At 44.1% G+C, this 17,298-nt stretch overlaps 1 protein-coding gene across 2 annotated transcripts in view; it reads right to left on the bottom strand.

Annotated features, from left to right (window-relative positions):
• PALD1 (phosphatase domain containing paladin 1) overlaps positions 1-17,298 on the bottom strand; it is a 379,422-nt gene that overhangs the window by 152,680 nt on the left and 209,444 nt on the right. For both annotated transcript variants that reach the window (XM_082269285.1, XM_082269286.1), the window contains exons 8-9: positions 14,166-14,317; positions 7,011-7,107 (exon numbers count right to left, since the gene is read on the bottom strand). In XM_082269285.1, the coding sequence (XP_082125411.1) occupies positions 7,011-7,107; positions 14,166-14,317 (249 nt within the window). The remainder of the gene's footprint in view (positions 1-7,010; positions 7,108-14,165; positions 14,318-17,298) is intronic.

The following is a 17,298-nucleotide window of genomic DNA, read 5'->3' as shown; positions in this document are numbered from 1 at the left end:
AAAGCCAAAAACCTGCATCTCTTAATGGACTTCAAGAAAAGGATATATTTTTTGCGCTACCCAGTATTTAAATTATGTATAGCGTGTGACTAATCAGAAATCAAAATATAAATATAGAGATACAATACAAAAAAATAAATGAAAAAATAAAATATAGTGGCTGCAAACATGCTCTTGTGTTCCCACAACAAAGAATCAAGAATGCTGCGCCTACTATGAAAAAAAAAAATTAATAAATACATTTTTTATATATACTTTGCAATCCATTCTTGCAGCCAACATGGAGATTTTTTTTCTTGAACAGAGAGGTTAAAAGGCATTGGAGGGGAGGCAATTTTATTCGTCAGTTGAGTAAGAGAGAATCTTTCTGGATTTTTGAAACCAAGGTTGCTGTCCCCCGAGGGTTAAATGTTGAATTTGACCTTAATTGCTTCATCTCTGATCGCTGATTAGTGTTATTTGTCCAATCTTATCCAAAATTATTATCGGCTATGCATTTTATTCATTTGGATTTTAATGATTGACTATAGTGGTGGTATCTTTTAATTGTAAGCCTATTACTCTTTTCTATGATGATTTTATATTATTTTATATCTATGTATTTTGTGCATTGTTGCTGTATTTATTATGTGGATCCAAAGTGTCAGCAGGTTTTTATCGTTTTCACGTTACTCCTGTTTTTATATAATAGTTTTATCTAGATTATATATATATATATATATATATATATATATACACACACACACATACATATACATATATATATATATATATATATATATATATATATATATATATATATATATATAGTAAAACCTTGGATTGCAAGCATAATTCCTTCTGGAAACATGCTTGTAATCCAAAGCACTCTTACTCTTATATCAAAGCAAATTTTCCCATAAGAAATAATGGAAGCTCAGATGATTCGTTCCACAACCATTTATTCATAAATCCTTCAGTTTATAGTCCATATAAAAAGATTATAGCATTGCGATAGGTTGTGTCATCATAAAATGTCCATCCACAAATGGCGCTTCCACAAGGGGATTAGAAGCAAAATACAGCAGGAGCTACAGAGTATCAAAGAGAAGAGAGGCGCCTCTAAGTGTAGCAATATGGTTCCATTTAATGAAGGTACAACATTTAGCAACTCACATGGTTGATGAATAAAACAGGCACATCTAAGTATGCAGGCATCCGGGGTAAAGCTGTCCACATAGACCATCTTCTGCACCGCCGGCTGCCAATCTGTAATCCTGACCGGGAAGACCACCCTGCAGTAAAGCGATCTGAAAGCGAGGGGCAGCATGGAAGGGATGACGTAGATGGCGGTGTGGAGGATGGTCTATTTGGACAGCTTTACCCCTGATGCCTGCATCCTTGGATGTGACTGTTCCAATCATCAACCATGTGAGTTGCAAAATGTTGTACCTTCATTAAATGTAACCATATTGCTACACTTAGAGGTGCCTCTCTTCTCTTTTATACTCAGCTGTGACTTGAGGCTACTTGTATATCAAGACATCGCTTGTATATCAAGTCAAAATTTATTTGAAAATTTTGCTCGTCTTGCAAAGTGCTCTCAAACCAAGTTACTCTCAAACCAAGGTTTTACTGTATATAACAATTTTAGCAGGATTTATTCCGCATTTAAAATCATTTTACTGTTTTATTGAGTGTTACACCTTTATTGGCAGTTTTAGTTTGTTTTGAAGTTGTGGCATATTATTTGTCCCTTTTATTTGAGGTATTGCCTCTTAAATGTCAGTGCTGTAGCTTTTTCTCCCTCAGCTGCCGCCGTAGCCCTGTGTATTCCGGGTTCTGCCGTCTGTGCAGCTATGGTAACCAGTAAGGGAGCTAGCCAATCAGTGACTACCATTGATGAGTTGTACCATTCATCCACGACCATCACCTCATGTTGCAGCATGATAATGCACAGCCCCATGTTGCAAGGATCTGTACACAATTCCTGGAAGCTGAAAACATCCCAGTTCTTGCATGGCCAGCATACTCACTGGACATGTCACCCATTGAGCATGTTTAACCACTTTAATACTAACCACTGTGCTGCTACTGCGTAGACCTACGTCGCTAGACTCCTCCCCCTGTAGGTGGCGCTCGCGCACCGCCGGAGGCGCGCTCCCGCTGTTTTCATTCACAGCGGCAGTCGGGCCAGGGGAGGAGCGGCGGCGATCGCCGCTGCTCTGCCCCGATCGTCGGGGAATCCAGTTTGGAGATCCGCCCGCCTGTGTAAATCCCCTTCCTGACCAGGGGGTATTTTGCGATTCGGCACTGCGTGACTTTAAGGGACAATTGCGCGGTCGTGCGACGGTGTACCTAAACGAATTTGACGTCCTTTTTTTCCCACAAACAGAGCTTTCTTTTGGTGGTATTTGATCACCTGTGCGATTTTTTGATCATGCGCTATAAACAAAAAAAGAGCGTCAATTTTGCAAAAATAACAATATTTTTCACATTTTTTTATATGAAATTCCCCCCAAAAAAAAAGTAAAAATCAAAATTTTTTTAAATTTTAGGCCAATTTGTTTTATGCTACCTATGTTTGGTAAAAAAAAAAAATCGCAAAAAGCGTATTTTGATTGGTTTGCGCAAAAGTTATCGCGTTTACTAACAAAGGGAAAGATTTTTGTCATTTTTGTTGTTTTTTTTTTAACGCGTAATGGCGGCGATCTGCGATTTTTTTTGCGGTACTGCGACATTGGGGCGGACAGATCGGACCCTTGACTGACATTTGTGACACTTTTGGGGTTACCAGTGACATTTCTACAGTAATCAGTGCTATACATATGCACTGTTACTGTAAAAATACACTGGTTGTGAAGGGGTTAACTTTATTTGGGAGGGAGGGGCTGTGTGTATCCCTAGGGGCGTGCTTTCTACTGTGATTGGCTGTGGCTTGAGCTGTAAGGACACTGATCAACGGATCTACATACTAGATCCGTTTGATCAGTGTCTTTACAGCGAGGAGAATGACAGGCAGCTTGTTTACACAAGCTGCCTGACATTCTCCCTCTCCCCCGCCGATCGCTGAGTGACCGGCGGACATCGGGTCCGCTGGTCACACGCGTGGGGGGGTCCGTGACCGCGCGGGAGCGCGCCTCCGGGGGCGCGCGCTCGCTCCCTAGACCCTCACAAGCTAGTGACGTAGCCCTACGTCACTTTGCCTGTGAGGGGCTGACTGCCGACGTAGATCGGCGTTAGGCAGTCGGCAAGTGGTTAAAACCCAACTAAAGTCTACATTTAAGTCTATAGTTAAGGATTCAGAAAAACACGTATCCAAATATTTTACTTTGGTTTCCTTTTTTTTTTTTTAAATCGGCCCTATCTCCAGTTAAAAAAAACACTGTTCCCCAGCATTTGGCTACAGATAAAGACAGCTGCCCTGTGTGAAAGCAGTAGTCCATCTGTAGCAGTTCAACACACCTCTCCCTGCTTTGCCAGAGGACTTAGAGCTCTGAAATTAGCATTGAGCGTGAGCATTGGTGGCAGTTGTGCGCTGCCAATATATCAGGGACAGGTGATGAGGAGGTAAGCACAATAAGTAAGCTCATGGCTCTTTCAGACAGGCTGTCTGAAGGTGATCTTTGGTGGATTGCTTTTCAGAGGGCAGTATAGCAGCGGCTGGCAGGCAACCAGGAGGCATTACCACCATTTCTTGACACCTGTCCTTGTTGGCAATCTCCTGTCAGGCTCTAATTTTCATAATCAGGGAGTAGTAAAACCACAGCTCCATTGCCCGTTTTTTGCCTCCCCCCATATCCCCTGCTGCCAGTGTGAAAGAGGCCTAAAATAGTCCAAATGTATTTAGAAAGTAGATTTTGGTGCATTAGGGTCATTATTGTCAAACATAAAGAAGATGATTGAAAGCCTTTAACAGCTTTATAGATAGGAGAAATACTCAAAATACTCAAAATTAATATTTGCAAAAAAAAAAAAAAAAAAGAAAAAGATAAGAAAATAGTAAGATTGCACTGTTGTGCCTATCTGATGCACCACAACAGTCTGGACTATGGAGTCTTGACTGTGCAAAACTATATAGAGCAAGGAAGGGATATCTGTCAGTTTTTTCTCCCCCATCTGTGTCCCATTGGAGATTTACCTTTGCGTCTGTCCCATAGCCACAACAGAATGTGAGAGGAAATCCCTGCAAATTAAGGGGATTTCACCTGTATTACTTTTCTGGGGACAACCCAAAATTTGGGATTTTCTTTCACTTTCAATGATAATGGTAAACAGGACAAAATAGAAAGGGTGACTCTCTCTAACCTGGTCACAGACCGCTATACAAACTGACAGGGTTTCTAATCCATTTCCACTCTATTGAAAAGTTAAAATGAGGACACAACTTCTTTCCAAAACAGCAGCAATGATTACAAGTTGTCCTGTCTGCGATGCTGTTTTCCATACTTCTCTCTAGAAGTCCATTTCCCAGTCTCCTTCACTCCACCCTCTGCTCCCATGCAGCACCTCTCGCATTCCCTGGGGTGAGTGAAGCAGCTGCAATGTTTATGCATACTGCCCACTACAAGTCACAGACAGTCATGGCTCCATAACCAGCATGTGCAAAGCCAAAGCCATAACTGTACCTTGAATGTACAAATCTAGTACAGTAAACCCCCCTCCATTGCGGGGATTACGTTCCGGACCCAGCCGCGAAAAGTGAAAATCCGCGAAATAGAAAAACCCTATTAAAATGCATTGTAGGCATGTTTTTTTTACTGTCACTGTACGTGTAAAAGCATTTTAAGGTCTTTAAACACACTTTTAAAACAATAGAAACTCATTTAAACACATAAAAGATACTGAGAGACATAGCAAGAGCTATGGAAAACACAAACATATTTCATTTTTAATGATTTATATAGTAAAATAACATTACAAAAAAAAAAGCAATATACCGGGACCGCAAAAACTGAACCGCGATGGAGCGGGGGTTTACTGTATAGCTAAGCTCTTCATTAGTAAGAGCGGCACCATCTAGTGGCTGCAGACTGGTATTACAGGCATGGTTTTTTCATACACCTTATGTCAGTGGTTCTTAACCTGAGTTCGATCGAACCCCAGGGGTTCGGTGGGTCTGTCTCGAGGGTTCGGCACACCCTTCGCTAGTACCACTTTCGCTGTCAGGGACTATTTCTCCAGTTTCGGGCATGTCCTTTTGCTCCCGCTCCGCGACGTCATCATGGAAATACATAAAATCCAGTGGCGTAGCATGGGGGGTGCAGGGGGGGCTGGCCGCACCGGGCGCAACATCTGGGGGGGGGCGCATCCGCTCCGCAGTGTCATGTCACTCACTCTGTCATAATAGGCTGGCCGTCGCCGCCCGCTGAGTCTGCTCGCACTCGCAGCTCTCTCTGCCCCTGGCTCACTCTCACTGCTGGCTGTGCAGAGGGACTGTCTGGGGGAGGGACTAACCCGTGCAGCGACCGCCCAGCGCAGCGCTGGAGAGAACCACCAGGCCAGGCAGCCGCAGCAGCAGAAGAAGCCGGCAGGTGAGAGGCCAGAGTGCCAGTGGTGACAGTGGTGCTGCAGCCTGCAGGAGGAAACCTAGCCTGTGATCGGGGTCGGGACACAGGTGAAAAAAAGGTAGGACTGGAATAGTACTGGCTGTACTAGTCTAGTGACTGACTGTCTGACTGACTGTGTGAGAACACTGAGAAGACTATGTAAAGGGGATCTATTTTATGGGGAACCTGGCCTGCTGTAAGGGGGGAGATCTAAATGGGGGACAGGACCTCACCTCCCCCTGGCCTGCTGTAAGGGGGGATCTATATGGGGGACATGATCCCCCATATAGATCCCCCCTTACAGTAGGCCAGGGTGAGGTCCCTCATATAGATCCCCCCCTACAGCAGGCCAGGGTGAGGTTAGGTCACTCTGGGGTCCCCCATATAGATCCCCCCTTACAGCAGGCCAGGGTGAGGTTAGGTCACTCTGGGGTCCCCCATATAGCTCCCCCCCTACAGCAGGCCAGGGTCCGGACCTCACCTCACCCTGTCCTGCTGTAAGGGGGGAGATCTATATGGGGGACAGGACCTCACCTCACCCTGGCCTGCTGGCTGTAAGGGGGAATCTATATGGGGGACCTCACCCTGGCCTGCTGTAAGGGGAGATCTATATGGGGGACCAGGTCCCCCATATAGATCCGCCCTTACAGCAGGCCAGGGTGAGATGAGGTCCCGTCCCCCATATAGATCCCCCTTACAGCAGGCCAGGGTGAGGTGAGGTCTGAGGTCCCCCATATAGATCCCCCCTTACAGCAGGCCAGGGTGAGGAGAGGTCCCCCATATAGATCCCCCCTTACAGCAGGCCAGGGTGAGGTGAGGTCCGGGGTCCCCCATATAGATCCCCCTCACCCTGGCCTACTGTTAAGGGGGTGATCTATATGGGGGACGGGACCTCACCTCACCCTGGCCTGCTGTAAGGGGGGATGCTGGACATAAAAACAAAGGAAAGGAACAGACTTTGTGGCGAAAATGACATGAGAGTGGCACTTGCCAAGATAAAGCCGCGCATTTCTGAACTGGTCTCTGAAAGACAACAGCAGAAGTCACACTAATTTGCAGTAAATATTCATTATTATGTTTTTGTTTTTGTGTGAAAATCATGTTTTAATGGTTTTGTTCTTTGTTCTTAATGGTTTTGTTCATTTTGTGCACCTATGTATAAATATATACCTAAAATAATATATACCTATGTTTTGAATTTGAAAAAATCATAATTTTATTTTTCCAATTAAGAAGGGTTCGGTGAATGCGCATATGAAACTGGTGGGGTTCAGTACCTCCAACAAGGTTAAGAACCACTGCCTTATGTGGTCTGACAAACAGGAAGCTGCGGCCCAGTAGAAGGGAAGCTGTGTTCCAGCAGCGGGCCACGGCCTGGTGGCTAAAAACCACAGAACTAGATGACTTGTGTAAGAGTAGTAGAGTTCATCAATGGTGTAACATAATATAATATATAATTAGCCATTAAAAACAGAACTTTACCTCTGCAACGATTTTCTCTCCATCTGGTACCATACTGATGAAGTTCTGTATGACCTGAAAGTGTTCCTTTGGTAAATCATTTGTGCTCTGGGTGGTGCTGTAACAGAAGTTAAAGTAAAACAAGATTATTCAATAGGGTCAGTTGTTAGATTATAAGCATTGGGCAATCTGAATTTTTCTAAATCAAATGTAATACAATAGACAGTTTCACTTGACTTGCATTACGTAGTTTCCTGAATCTGCCGACACTCTTTATTTTAATAAGGCCATTTGTGTGCATGTATTCTCTGCATCTGCAACCTTGGACAGTAGTCTGTAAAACGTTAGGAAGACTTACATCAGAGTTATGATTCTTGTGATCATCTTCTGTACTACAGTGCCTTGCAAAAGTATTCACCCCCCCCCCCCCCCCCCCCCAGCATTTTTCGTGTTTTGTTGCCTCACAACCTGGAATTAACATGGATTGTTTGAGGATTTGCATCATTTAATTTACAGAACATGCCCACGACTTTGAAGAGGTTTTTTTTTTTTTTTTTTCATTGTGACGCAAACAACAAATAGGAAAAATTAACAAAAAAAAAGTAAATGTGCATAACTATTTACCCCCCTAAAGTCAATACTCTGTAGAGCCACCTTTTGCGGCAATCACAGCTCCAAGTCGCTTTGGATAGGTCTCTATGAGCTTGCCACATCTTACCACTGGGATTTTTGCCCATTCCTCCTTGCAAAACTGCTCCAGCTCCTTAAAGTTGGATGGCTTGCGCTTGTGAACAGTAATCTTTAAGTCTGACCACAGATTTTCTATTGGATTGAGGTCTGGGCTTTGACTAGGCCATTCCAACACATTTACACGTTTCCCCTCAAACCACTCAAGGGCTGCATTAGCAATGTGTTTGGGGGTCATTGTCCTGCTGGAAGGTGAACCTCTGTCCTAGCCTCAAATCACGCACAGAGTGGTACAGGTTTTGCTCAAGAATATCCCTGTATTTAGCACCATCCATCTTTCCCTCATCTCTGACCAGTTTCCCAGTCCCGGCTGCTGAAAAACATCCCCACAGCATGATGCTGCCACCACCATGTTTCACTGTGGGGATGGTGTTCTTTGGGTGATGTGATGTGTTGGGTTTGCGACAGACATAGCTTTTTCTTTGATGGCCGAAAAGTTCCGTTTTAGTCTCATCAGACCAGAGCACCTTCTCCCACAGGCCTTTTCGCAAACTCAGAATGTGCCATTTTGTTTTTTGCTGAAAGTAATGGCTTTCTTCTGGCCACTCTGCCATAAAGCCCAACTCTATGGAGCGGACGGCTTATTGTCGTCCTATGTACAGATACTCCAGTCTCTGCTGTGGAAATCTGAAGCTCCTCCAGAGTTACCTTAGGTCTCTGTGCTGCCTCTCTGATTAATGCCCTCCTTGCCCGGTCCGTGAGTTTTGGTGGGCGGCCGTCTCTTGGTTTCTCAAAAACATTGTCCCTTACTTGTTTGGAGAGTTCCTTGGTCTTCATGGCAGTGTTTGGTTACTGGTGCCTCTTGCTTAGGTGTTGCAGCCTCTGGGGCCTTTCAAAAAAGGTGTGTATATGTAATGACAATTCATGTGACACTTAGATTGCACACATGTGGACATCATTTCACTAATTATGTGACTTCTGAAGGCAATTGGTTGCACCAGAGCTTTTTATGGGCTTCATAACAAAGAGGGTGAATACATACGCACATGTCAATTTTCTGTTTTCTATTTCTAAAAAATAGTTCTATGTATATATTTTCCTCATTTCCCCAACTTAGACTATTGTGTTCTGATCCATCACATACAATTCAGATTACAGCTTTAAGTTCAGTGTTTTGTTAATGTAACAAAATGGGTAAAAAGTCAAAGGGGGTGAATACTTTTTCAAGGCAATATATATACAGTGCATTCGGAAAGTATTCACAGCACTTCACTTTTTTTCACATTTTGTTATGTGACAGCCTTATTCCAAAATGGATTAAATTCATTATTTTCTTCAAAATTCTGCAAACAATACCCCATAATGACAACGTGAAAAAAGTTTGTTTGAAATCTTTGCAAATTTATAATAAATAAAAAAATCAGATGTACACAAGTGTTCACAGCCTTTGCACAATACTTTATCAAAGCACCTTTGGCACCAATTACAGCCTCAAGTCTTTCTGAGTATGATCCTACAAGCTTGGCACACCTATTTTTGGGCAGTTCCCCATTCTCTTTTGCAGGACCTCTTAACTCCATCAGGTTGGATGGGGCGCGTCGGTGCACAGCCATTTTCAGATCTCTCCCGAGATGTTTAATTAGGTTCAAGTCTGGGCTCTGGCCGGGCCACCCAAGGATATTCACAGAGTTGACCTATAGCCACTTGTTGTTATCTTGGCTGAGTGCTTAGGGTCGTTGTCCTGTTGGTAGATGAACCTTCGTCTGAGGTCCAGGACACTCTAAGGCAGGTTTTCATCAAGGATGTCTCTGCACATTGCTGCATTCAGCTTTCCCTCTATCCTGACTAGTCTTCCAGTTCCTGCTGCTGAAAAACATCCCCACAGCATAATGCTGCCACCACCGTGCTTCACTGTAGGGATGATATTGGCCAGGTAATAAGTGGTGCCTGGTTTCCTCCAGATATGAGGCTTGCCATTCAGCCCAAAGAGTTCAATCTTTGTTTCATCACACCAGAGAATTTTGTTTCTCATGGTCTGAGAGTCCTTCAGGTGCCTTTTGGCAAACTCCAGGTGGACTGTCATGTGCCTTTTACTGAGGAGTGGCTTCCATCTGGCCACTCTACCATTCAGGCCTGATTAGTGGAGTGTTGCAGAGATGGTTGATCTTTTGGAAGGTTCTCCTCTCTCCACAGAGAAATGCTGGAGCAAGGTTCCTGGTCACCTTCCTGACTAAGGCCTATCTCCCCCCGATCACTCAGTTTGGCCAGGAGGCCCGCTCTAGGAAGAGTCCTGGTGGTTCCAAACTTTTTTCATTTATGAATGATGAAAGTCACTGTGCTCATTGGGACCTTCAATGCTGCAGAATTTTTTTTCTGTACCCTTCCCTAGATCTGTGCCTCGATACAATCCTATCTTGGAGGTCTACAGACAATTCCTAGCTTCATGGCTTGGTTTGTGCTCTGACATGCACTGTTACCTATGGGACCTTATATAAACAGGTATGTGCCTTTCCAAATCATGTCCAATTAACTGAATTTACCACAGGTGGACTCCAATCAGGTTGTAGAAACATCTCAAGAATGATCAGTGGAACAAGATGCACCTGAGCTCAATTTTGAGTGTCATGGTCAAGGCTGTGAATACTTTTTTACATGTGATTTTTTTGTTTTTTATTTTTAATAAATTTGCAAAGATTTCAAACAAACTTCTTTCACATGGTCACATGGTCATTATGGGGTATTGTTTGCATAAGTTTGAGGAAAATAATGAATTTAGTCCATTTTGGAAACAGGCTGAAACATAACAAAATGTGGAAAAAATTAAGCACTGTGAATACTTTCTGGATGCACTGTAAGTGTTCAGGGCTTTTCATTTTGGTACAAAGCTATGTTTGATCAACAGGGAAGTGAACTACTGACTTAGGAATACTTTCTTATAGAAAATGTTTAATCAAATTAATCTGTTTCACACTGATTTGCTGTGTGGTGAAGTTGTTGGATTTTTTTTTCTGCATGTCATTTGATATTTATACATGTTTAGGAAAAAAAAAATATATATATGCACCAGTATATTTTTTGCATTATAACAAAAAAAAGCATTACATTACCTTAGAAAAAAAATCCTCAGTAAATATTCAGGCAGACCAATTAATTGGGAAACAGTGCTCTGAATTAATTAGAAGAAAGCCAAGTGACTTTCCTGCCAAATTACACTCGTATCAAATACTCTTAAGCTTCTAGAAGACCTATTACCATAGTAACCTCGTAAGCAGCTCCTGTCTGCAAGCTTCACTGTGTAAATAAATCTGATTTGCATTTTGTCAAATTCAAAAGGAATCTGAAAAATGTGTTGCATCTATGTGATTACCAGATGTAGCATATTTAGTATGTGAACATGGTGTGTGCTTTAGCAACATTTCCCTGATGTTATACCTAGCATTCCCCAATGTTTGCAGGCATATATATTAATTTGCATATTCTATTTTAAACTAATATTTCCAAATGTACAGATAATTTTAGGAGAATAGAATAGATCCAACACACAGACACAAATGCTTTAGGCTGATTAGCTTACTTAGATGCCACTTATTCAATATAGGACATTTGTTCTCTACTCCAAACGATATGTAAAGAAGAAAAACACAAAACTGAAAAAATTTGCTTGTTGGTGGATTATAATTCGTTGTTGAGGCACCTGTCAGTTTACACTAGTTCTGAATTATATATATATGCGATTTTGGAGAATGTTTGCAAACAGATTACAGTGCCCCAGACAAACGAACATGCCACATATCACAAGTCATAAACAGCTGTGTAACAAGGTAGCAAGATGCATGTTTCAGGTAAAACCAACTGGGTCATATCTAAGGAGATGATCATCCTCCGGTAGCGGGACTGGCTGATGGGTCTGTGAACACCTAAGTTTTCGTAGACAGAATCCTGTTCATGTGAATGGAGTGGAGATAAACACTGCCAACAGACCTTGCCAGCACTGCTTATCATGGAGGGGAACATGAGCAATCGGTGCAGGTATTCTGTATAGCTTGATCAATGTTTCCTCTAACAGCTGCCATCTGGGTGATTTTATAAATTCTCTCTCGAAAAAAAAAATAAAAAATCGACCATCAGCGACTGTCATGCAGATATTTTTTTTTTGCCTAGGACTTTAGACAAGGTTTACAGCTGTGGTGAATTCTCTTTTATTCTGGATGCTGCAGTTTTGGCACAATTTCCAGTAAGTGGATCTTGTCTGGGGATGATATTACTGCATTTAAAATACATGTAAAAATAAATAAAAAATAAAAGATCTGTATATGTGCTTTAATGCAAGGAGCATCATAAAATGTGTCTCACACCTAAATAGGCATATGGATAAAGTACATCATAAAATGGAAAAAAACATGCCAGGAAAAAATGTTAAAGCCCTTATGCTACTTCTAATGGTCTGAACCAATATAATCCATCTTCATGTTAAAAGACCATGACATCAACTCACTAAGCTGTCCATTTCCTATTGATAAATTTGCATGGATGTGGGATCAATATATTTATTTATATTTTTACATGGCATAGCCTTTAAACCACTCAGCAGACATTTACAATAAGCATCAGGCAGAAGTATTTTAAAGAATAAAAATGTCTGTGAAGTACCGTATTTATCGGCGTATAACACGCACTTTTTCCTCCTAAAATTGGAGGAAAAAGCAACAGTGCGTGTTATACGCCGATAAAAAAAAAAAGCCAGGAAGCAGCGCCAAAAGAGCAAAAGGCGGCGGGCCAGGCCAGGGAGAAGGAAGGACGAGCTGTCATAGGAAGTCCTGCCTCCTCTGCCGAGACGTGTGACGTCTATCATAGGCGACAGGACTTCCGATGACAGTGATAGCTCATTCTTCCTTTTCCTCGGCCCGGCCCGCCCCCTTCTGCTCTCAGCGCTGCTCCCCGGCCTTTTTTAAAATTGATTGAGATAGTGTCAATGGCGCTTGCGAGGCTGCATATATGGACACTGCGCTGGCGAGGCTGCATATATGGACACTGCGCTGGCGAGGCTGCATATATGGACACTGCGCTGGCGAGGCTGCATTGCTGGACACTGTGCTGGTGAAGCTGCATATATGGACACTGCACTGGCGAGGCTGCATATATGGACACCGTGCTGGCGAGGCTGCATATATGGACACTGCGCTGGTGAGGCTGCATTGCTGGACACTGCGCTGGTGAGGCTGCATTGCTCGACACTGCGCTGGCAAGGCTGCATTGCTGGACAATGCACTGGCGAGGCTGCATTGCTGGACAATGCGCTGATGAGGCTGCATTGCTGGACAATGCACTGGCGAGGCTGCATTGCTGGACACTGCGCTGATGAGGCTGCATTGCTGGACACTGCGCTGATGAGGCTGCATTGCTGGACACTGCGCTGATGAGGCTGCATTGCTGGACACTGCGCTGGTGAGGCTGCATTGCTGGACACTGCGCTGATGAGGCTGCATTGCTGGACACTGCGCTGGCGAGGCTGCATTGCTGGGCACTGTGTTGATGAGGCTGCATTCATGGGCACTGGTGAGACGTCATTTGATTTAAAAAAAATGTTCTGAGTTCAAAGCCGTTTTTTTTAAATTTAAGCTTTTTTCCTGAAATTTCTCTCCTAAAATTGAGGTGCGTGTTATACGCCAATAAATACGGTAATTTCTGTGAATAGACCTTTCGCATAAAGTGTACTGTCAAACACGCATGTGGGAAATTTAGCTGATCCATGCAATACACTCTTTAGTGGAAGGAAAAAAATATTTTTCAAAACAACAAATAACACACAGACATGAAAATATGTAATGCATTAAAGGCTAAGTTCATCTTTTGAAAAATAATTATAATATATGCACATTTTTTGAAGGTAAAAAAAGTGTGCATTTATTATTTTTTTTTAAGAAGTGTGCAAAACATTGCACTGGCAATGAACAGATCGCGGGTGCTATGTCCAGTTCCTGCAGACTCTCTGGATAGCGGTCTGCCTGTAACTCCAATATGGGCAGGCAGTCACTTGAGAGCAGGAAGATTAATGAGCTTCGAGAGTGCTCACCAGCCCCCTCATAGTTTAATGAGAATTTCAAGCTGTCAGCTGCAATGACTGATTGTACTTGTAGTGTAGCGAACTAATGACACGACTATGTGTGCAGAGCGTTTTTTAAATTATGACAGCAGGTACAGGGAAAAGATCCCCCACTCACTGTCGTGGGGGAAAAGGTGCAGATGCTGGAACAGTTTACTAAACACCCTAAAAACAGGTGGAACATGTTCCAAAGGTGAACTTCTACTTTAAGCTTTTGTGTATTGACCTCCTTCCAACGAATAATATAGAAGATAGCTTTACATGTTATCTAGGTAAAAGAACGAACAATGGCACCACCTTTGGTTCTGTTGAAATCCACATAAAGTAGAAAAGTATGAAGCCAGCACTTTCCTATAAACATTGGAAATTAAAGATGAAAGACTCACATCTGTTCTCCAGCTGCTCCTTTACGGTGATAGAGAACTAATGTCCCCAGAATCATGGCTAAGTTTGTTCTGCCAACTCCTGTCTGGCAACTGAAAAGCAAAGCTGGTGGAGGGCAGCTGGCATCACGAAGCAGCAAGAGACATGGGTTTTCCTAAAATGCATAAAAATATTGGCCAAATTTAGGCTAGAATGCAATAAAGTCATAAAAATATTTTGTTGAACACTTTTCTGTCAGTTATGGAAAGAAATCAAGCTCTATTTATAATATACAGAGTTGTTACACACAAAACAGCATGTATAGTGCAAGCCTAATAAATGTTTACTTTAACCAAATACTTACATTTTTTAATCTGGCCTGTGTTATACAGTATTATGTATAGATAAATTACCTTGGCAATATATCTATTGACATTTTTTTCCTAATGGTAAACTTTCACCCTTTAGCGACCTTAAAGCTGGGCATAGATGGTTTGAATCTCTATGGGCAGGCTGATTGTACACGGCTCCATCCATTGATCGACTTGGGTATAACCAGCATGGCTGATTTGTAAATGGGATTATTGCTATAAGCTACAGCCACTGGCAATAATCACTGTTCTCCCAGCAGGGACAGCTCCCTGTGCAACCCAATCCCCCCAGCGGGGAAGACCACAATAACTCCCCGGGTGACTGTGTTGATGGGGGAATCGAGCGATTTTCTTTCCTGCAACCCCATTCACATCTGAATATTGAGTCCTGCTATATATCAGACATGGGAGCAAGTCACACATGTGCAAATCACAAGCAATGGTGTCAAGTCTTAAAGCGGTAGTATACTCAGACCTTTTTTTCTCAATTTCAATTTAAAGCCTGTAATAAGTCATTGTTATTTACATAGCCTGTAAAGCATATGATAAAAAAACATCCTTACATCTCTTATTGATCCCGTTCTGCGGCGTTTTTGTTCATGTATAGCGCCGCCATCCTAACTGTTGTTTCCCTGTTCTTCTCTGTGATGCATTTCCGCCCTCAGTGTTCGGTCTGTTAAGAAATCCCGCGCATGCGCACTAGCCGCAGTTTCTCCTCGCATCTTTGGCTCTCTCCACTATCACTCCCCTGTGACGTTGCAAGTCACATGGGGTAGTGGAGGAATGCCTGAATGGGGACGGACGGAGTCTCGCAAGAGCACAGGGCTGACATCAAGTAAAGGAAATGATGCAGCCCGGTGCGAGACCCTGCATTATTCCGGCAGCAGCAATAACTTGCCGTAAAATCTGGATGAACGGAGCATGCGCGGGTGACATTAGAAATTACAAGCAAACTATCTAAGCAACGGAAAAAGTGAGTGGCAAAGGAGAAAGGTAAAAATATTATATGCACACATACGACTTTAAGGCCTCATGCACACAGGGCGTTTTTACAGCTGCTGTTAGTAGCGTCAGGCGTTTTTTTTTTGCAGCTTAAAAACGCTCCTCCATGTTATTCTATGGCCTCATGCACACACAGATGTTTTTGAGCTGTAAGTGGCATAGGCGTTTTCAAGCTGCAAGAAGAACCCATGGCCTGCGCGTTCTGAGGACCAGCGTTACAGCAGTAAAAATGTCTGACGCTGCTAAAGGCTGAATAACGTTGCTATAACGTTGCTTAACGTGCGTTAAGCCACGTTATACGTTTCTTTTTCTTCCATTCAAAATCAATGGTTCCCAATGGGAGCCTATTGATTTGAATGGAAGGCCCACCGCAAGTCAGATCAGGATGACCCGACTTGCGGCGCAACTTGCAGTGTGAGAATCTTGAAGGGAAACTCCACGCCAAAATGGGAAAAACGGCGTGGGGGTCCCCCCAGGTTCCAAACCAGGCCCTTCGGGTCTGGTATGGAATTTGAGGGTAGCCCCACGCTGAAAAAGCGGCGTGGGGTCTCCCCCCAAAATCCATACCAAACCCTTATCTGAGCATGCAGCCCGACAGGCCAGGAAATGGGAGGGGACGAGCGAGCGGCCCCACCCCCCCGGACCATACCAGGCCACACGCCCTCAACATGGGGGGTGTGGGTGCTTTGGGGCAAGGGGGGCTCTGCACCCCCCCACCCCACCCCAAAGCACCTTGCCCTCATGTTGATGGGGACAAGGGCCTCATCCCCACAACCCTGGCCGGTGGTTGTGGGGGTCTGCGGGCAGCGGGCTCATCGGAATCTGGAAGCCCCCTTTAACAAGGGGGCCCCCCAGATCCCGGACCCCCTCCCTATGTGAATGGGTATGGGGTACACTGTACCCCTACCCATTCACCCCATGAAAGGCAGTGTATGCAAATAACGACAGGAGACGTTTTGGAAAGTTTATTAAAAATCTTCATCCGGTCTTCTCCGCTCTGGTCTTCTCCCCCTCCGCTTATCTGGTCTTCTGCTCTTTTGCCCTTGGCTCTTCCTCTTTCTCCGGTCCTCCTCAGACAATGTCTCCGGTGATTATGCCGGTCTCCGGTCTCTGCAGCTTGTTATATAGCGATTTTGGGCGTGGCCGTCCAGTGACATCAGAAGACCCCGCCCCCTTATGTCACAGACGACGTTGTCTGTGACATAAGGTGGTGGGGCCTCCCGGAGACATCATCGGGAGGCCACGTCCATAATGGCTATATAATAAGCTGCAGAGACCGGCATAATCACCGGGGACAGCGTCGGAGGAGGACCGGAGAAAGAAGAAGACTAGAGGAGGCAAAAGACCAGAAGGTAAAAAGAGCAGAATAGTGGAGGGCAGAAGACCAGAAGAGTGGAGGGGAGAAGACCAAAGCGGAGAAGACCGGATGAAGATTTTTAATAAACTTTTTCAAAACGTCTCCTGTCATTATTTACATACACTGCCTTTTATGGGGTGAATGGGTAGGGGTTAAATGTACCCCATACCCATTCACATAGGGAGGGGGTCCCTTGTTAAAGGGGGCTTCCAGATTCCGATGTTAAAGGGGGCCCACAGACTCCCACAACCACCGGCCAGGGTTGTGGGGATGAGGCCCTTGTCCTCATCAACATGGGGGGTGTGGGTGCTTTGGGGTGGGGGGGTGCAGAGCCCCCCCTGCCCCAAAGCACCCACACCCCCCATGTTGAGGGCGTGTGGCCTGGTATGGTCCAGGGGGGGTGGGGCCACTCGCTCGTCCCCTCCC

The sequence above is a fragment of the Pelophylax lessonae genome (assembly GCF_965119305.1).
Source record: "Pelophylax lessonae genome assembly, chromosome: 9".
In the NCBI taxonomy this organism is placed as follows: Eukaryota; Metazoa; Chordata; class Amphibia; order Anura; family Ranidae; genus Pelophylax; species Pelophylax lessonae.
The sequence above is the reverse complement of the archived record's forward strand: the minus strand, read 5'-3'. Positions and strand labels throughout refer to the sequence as shown.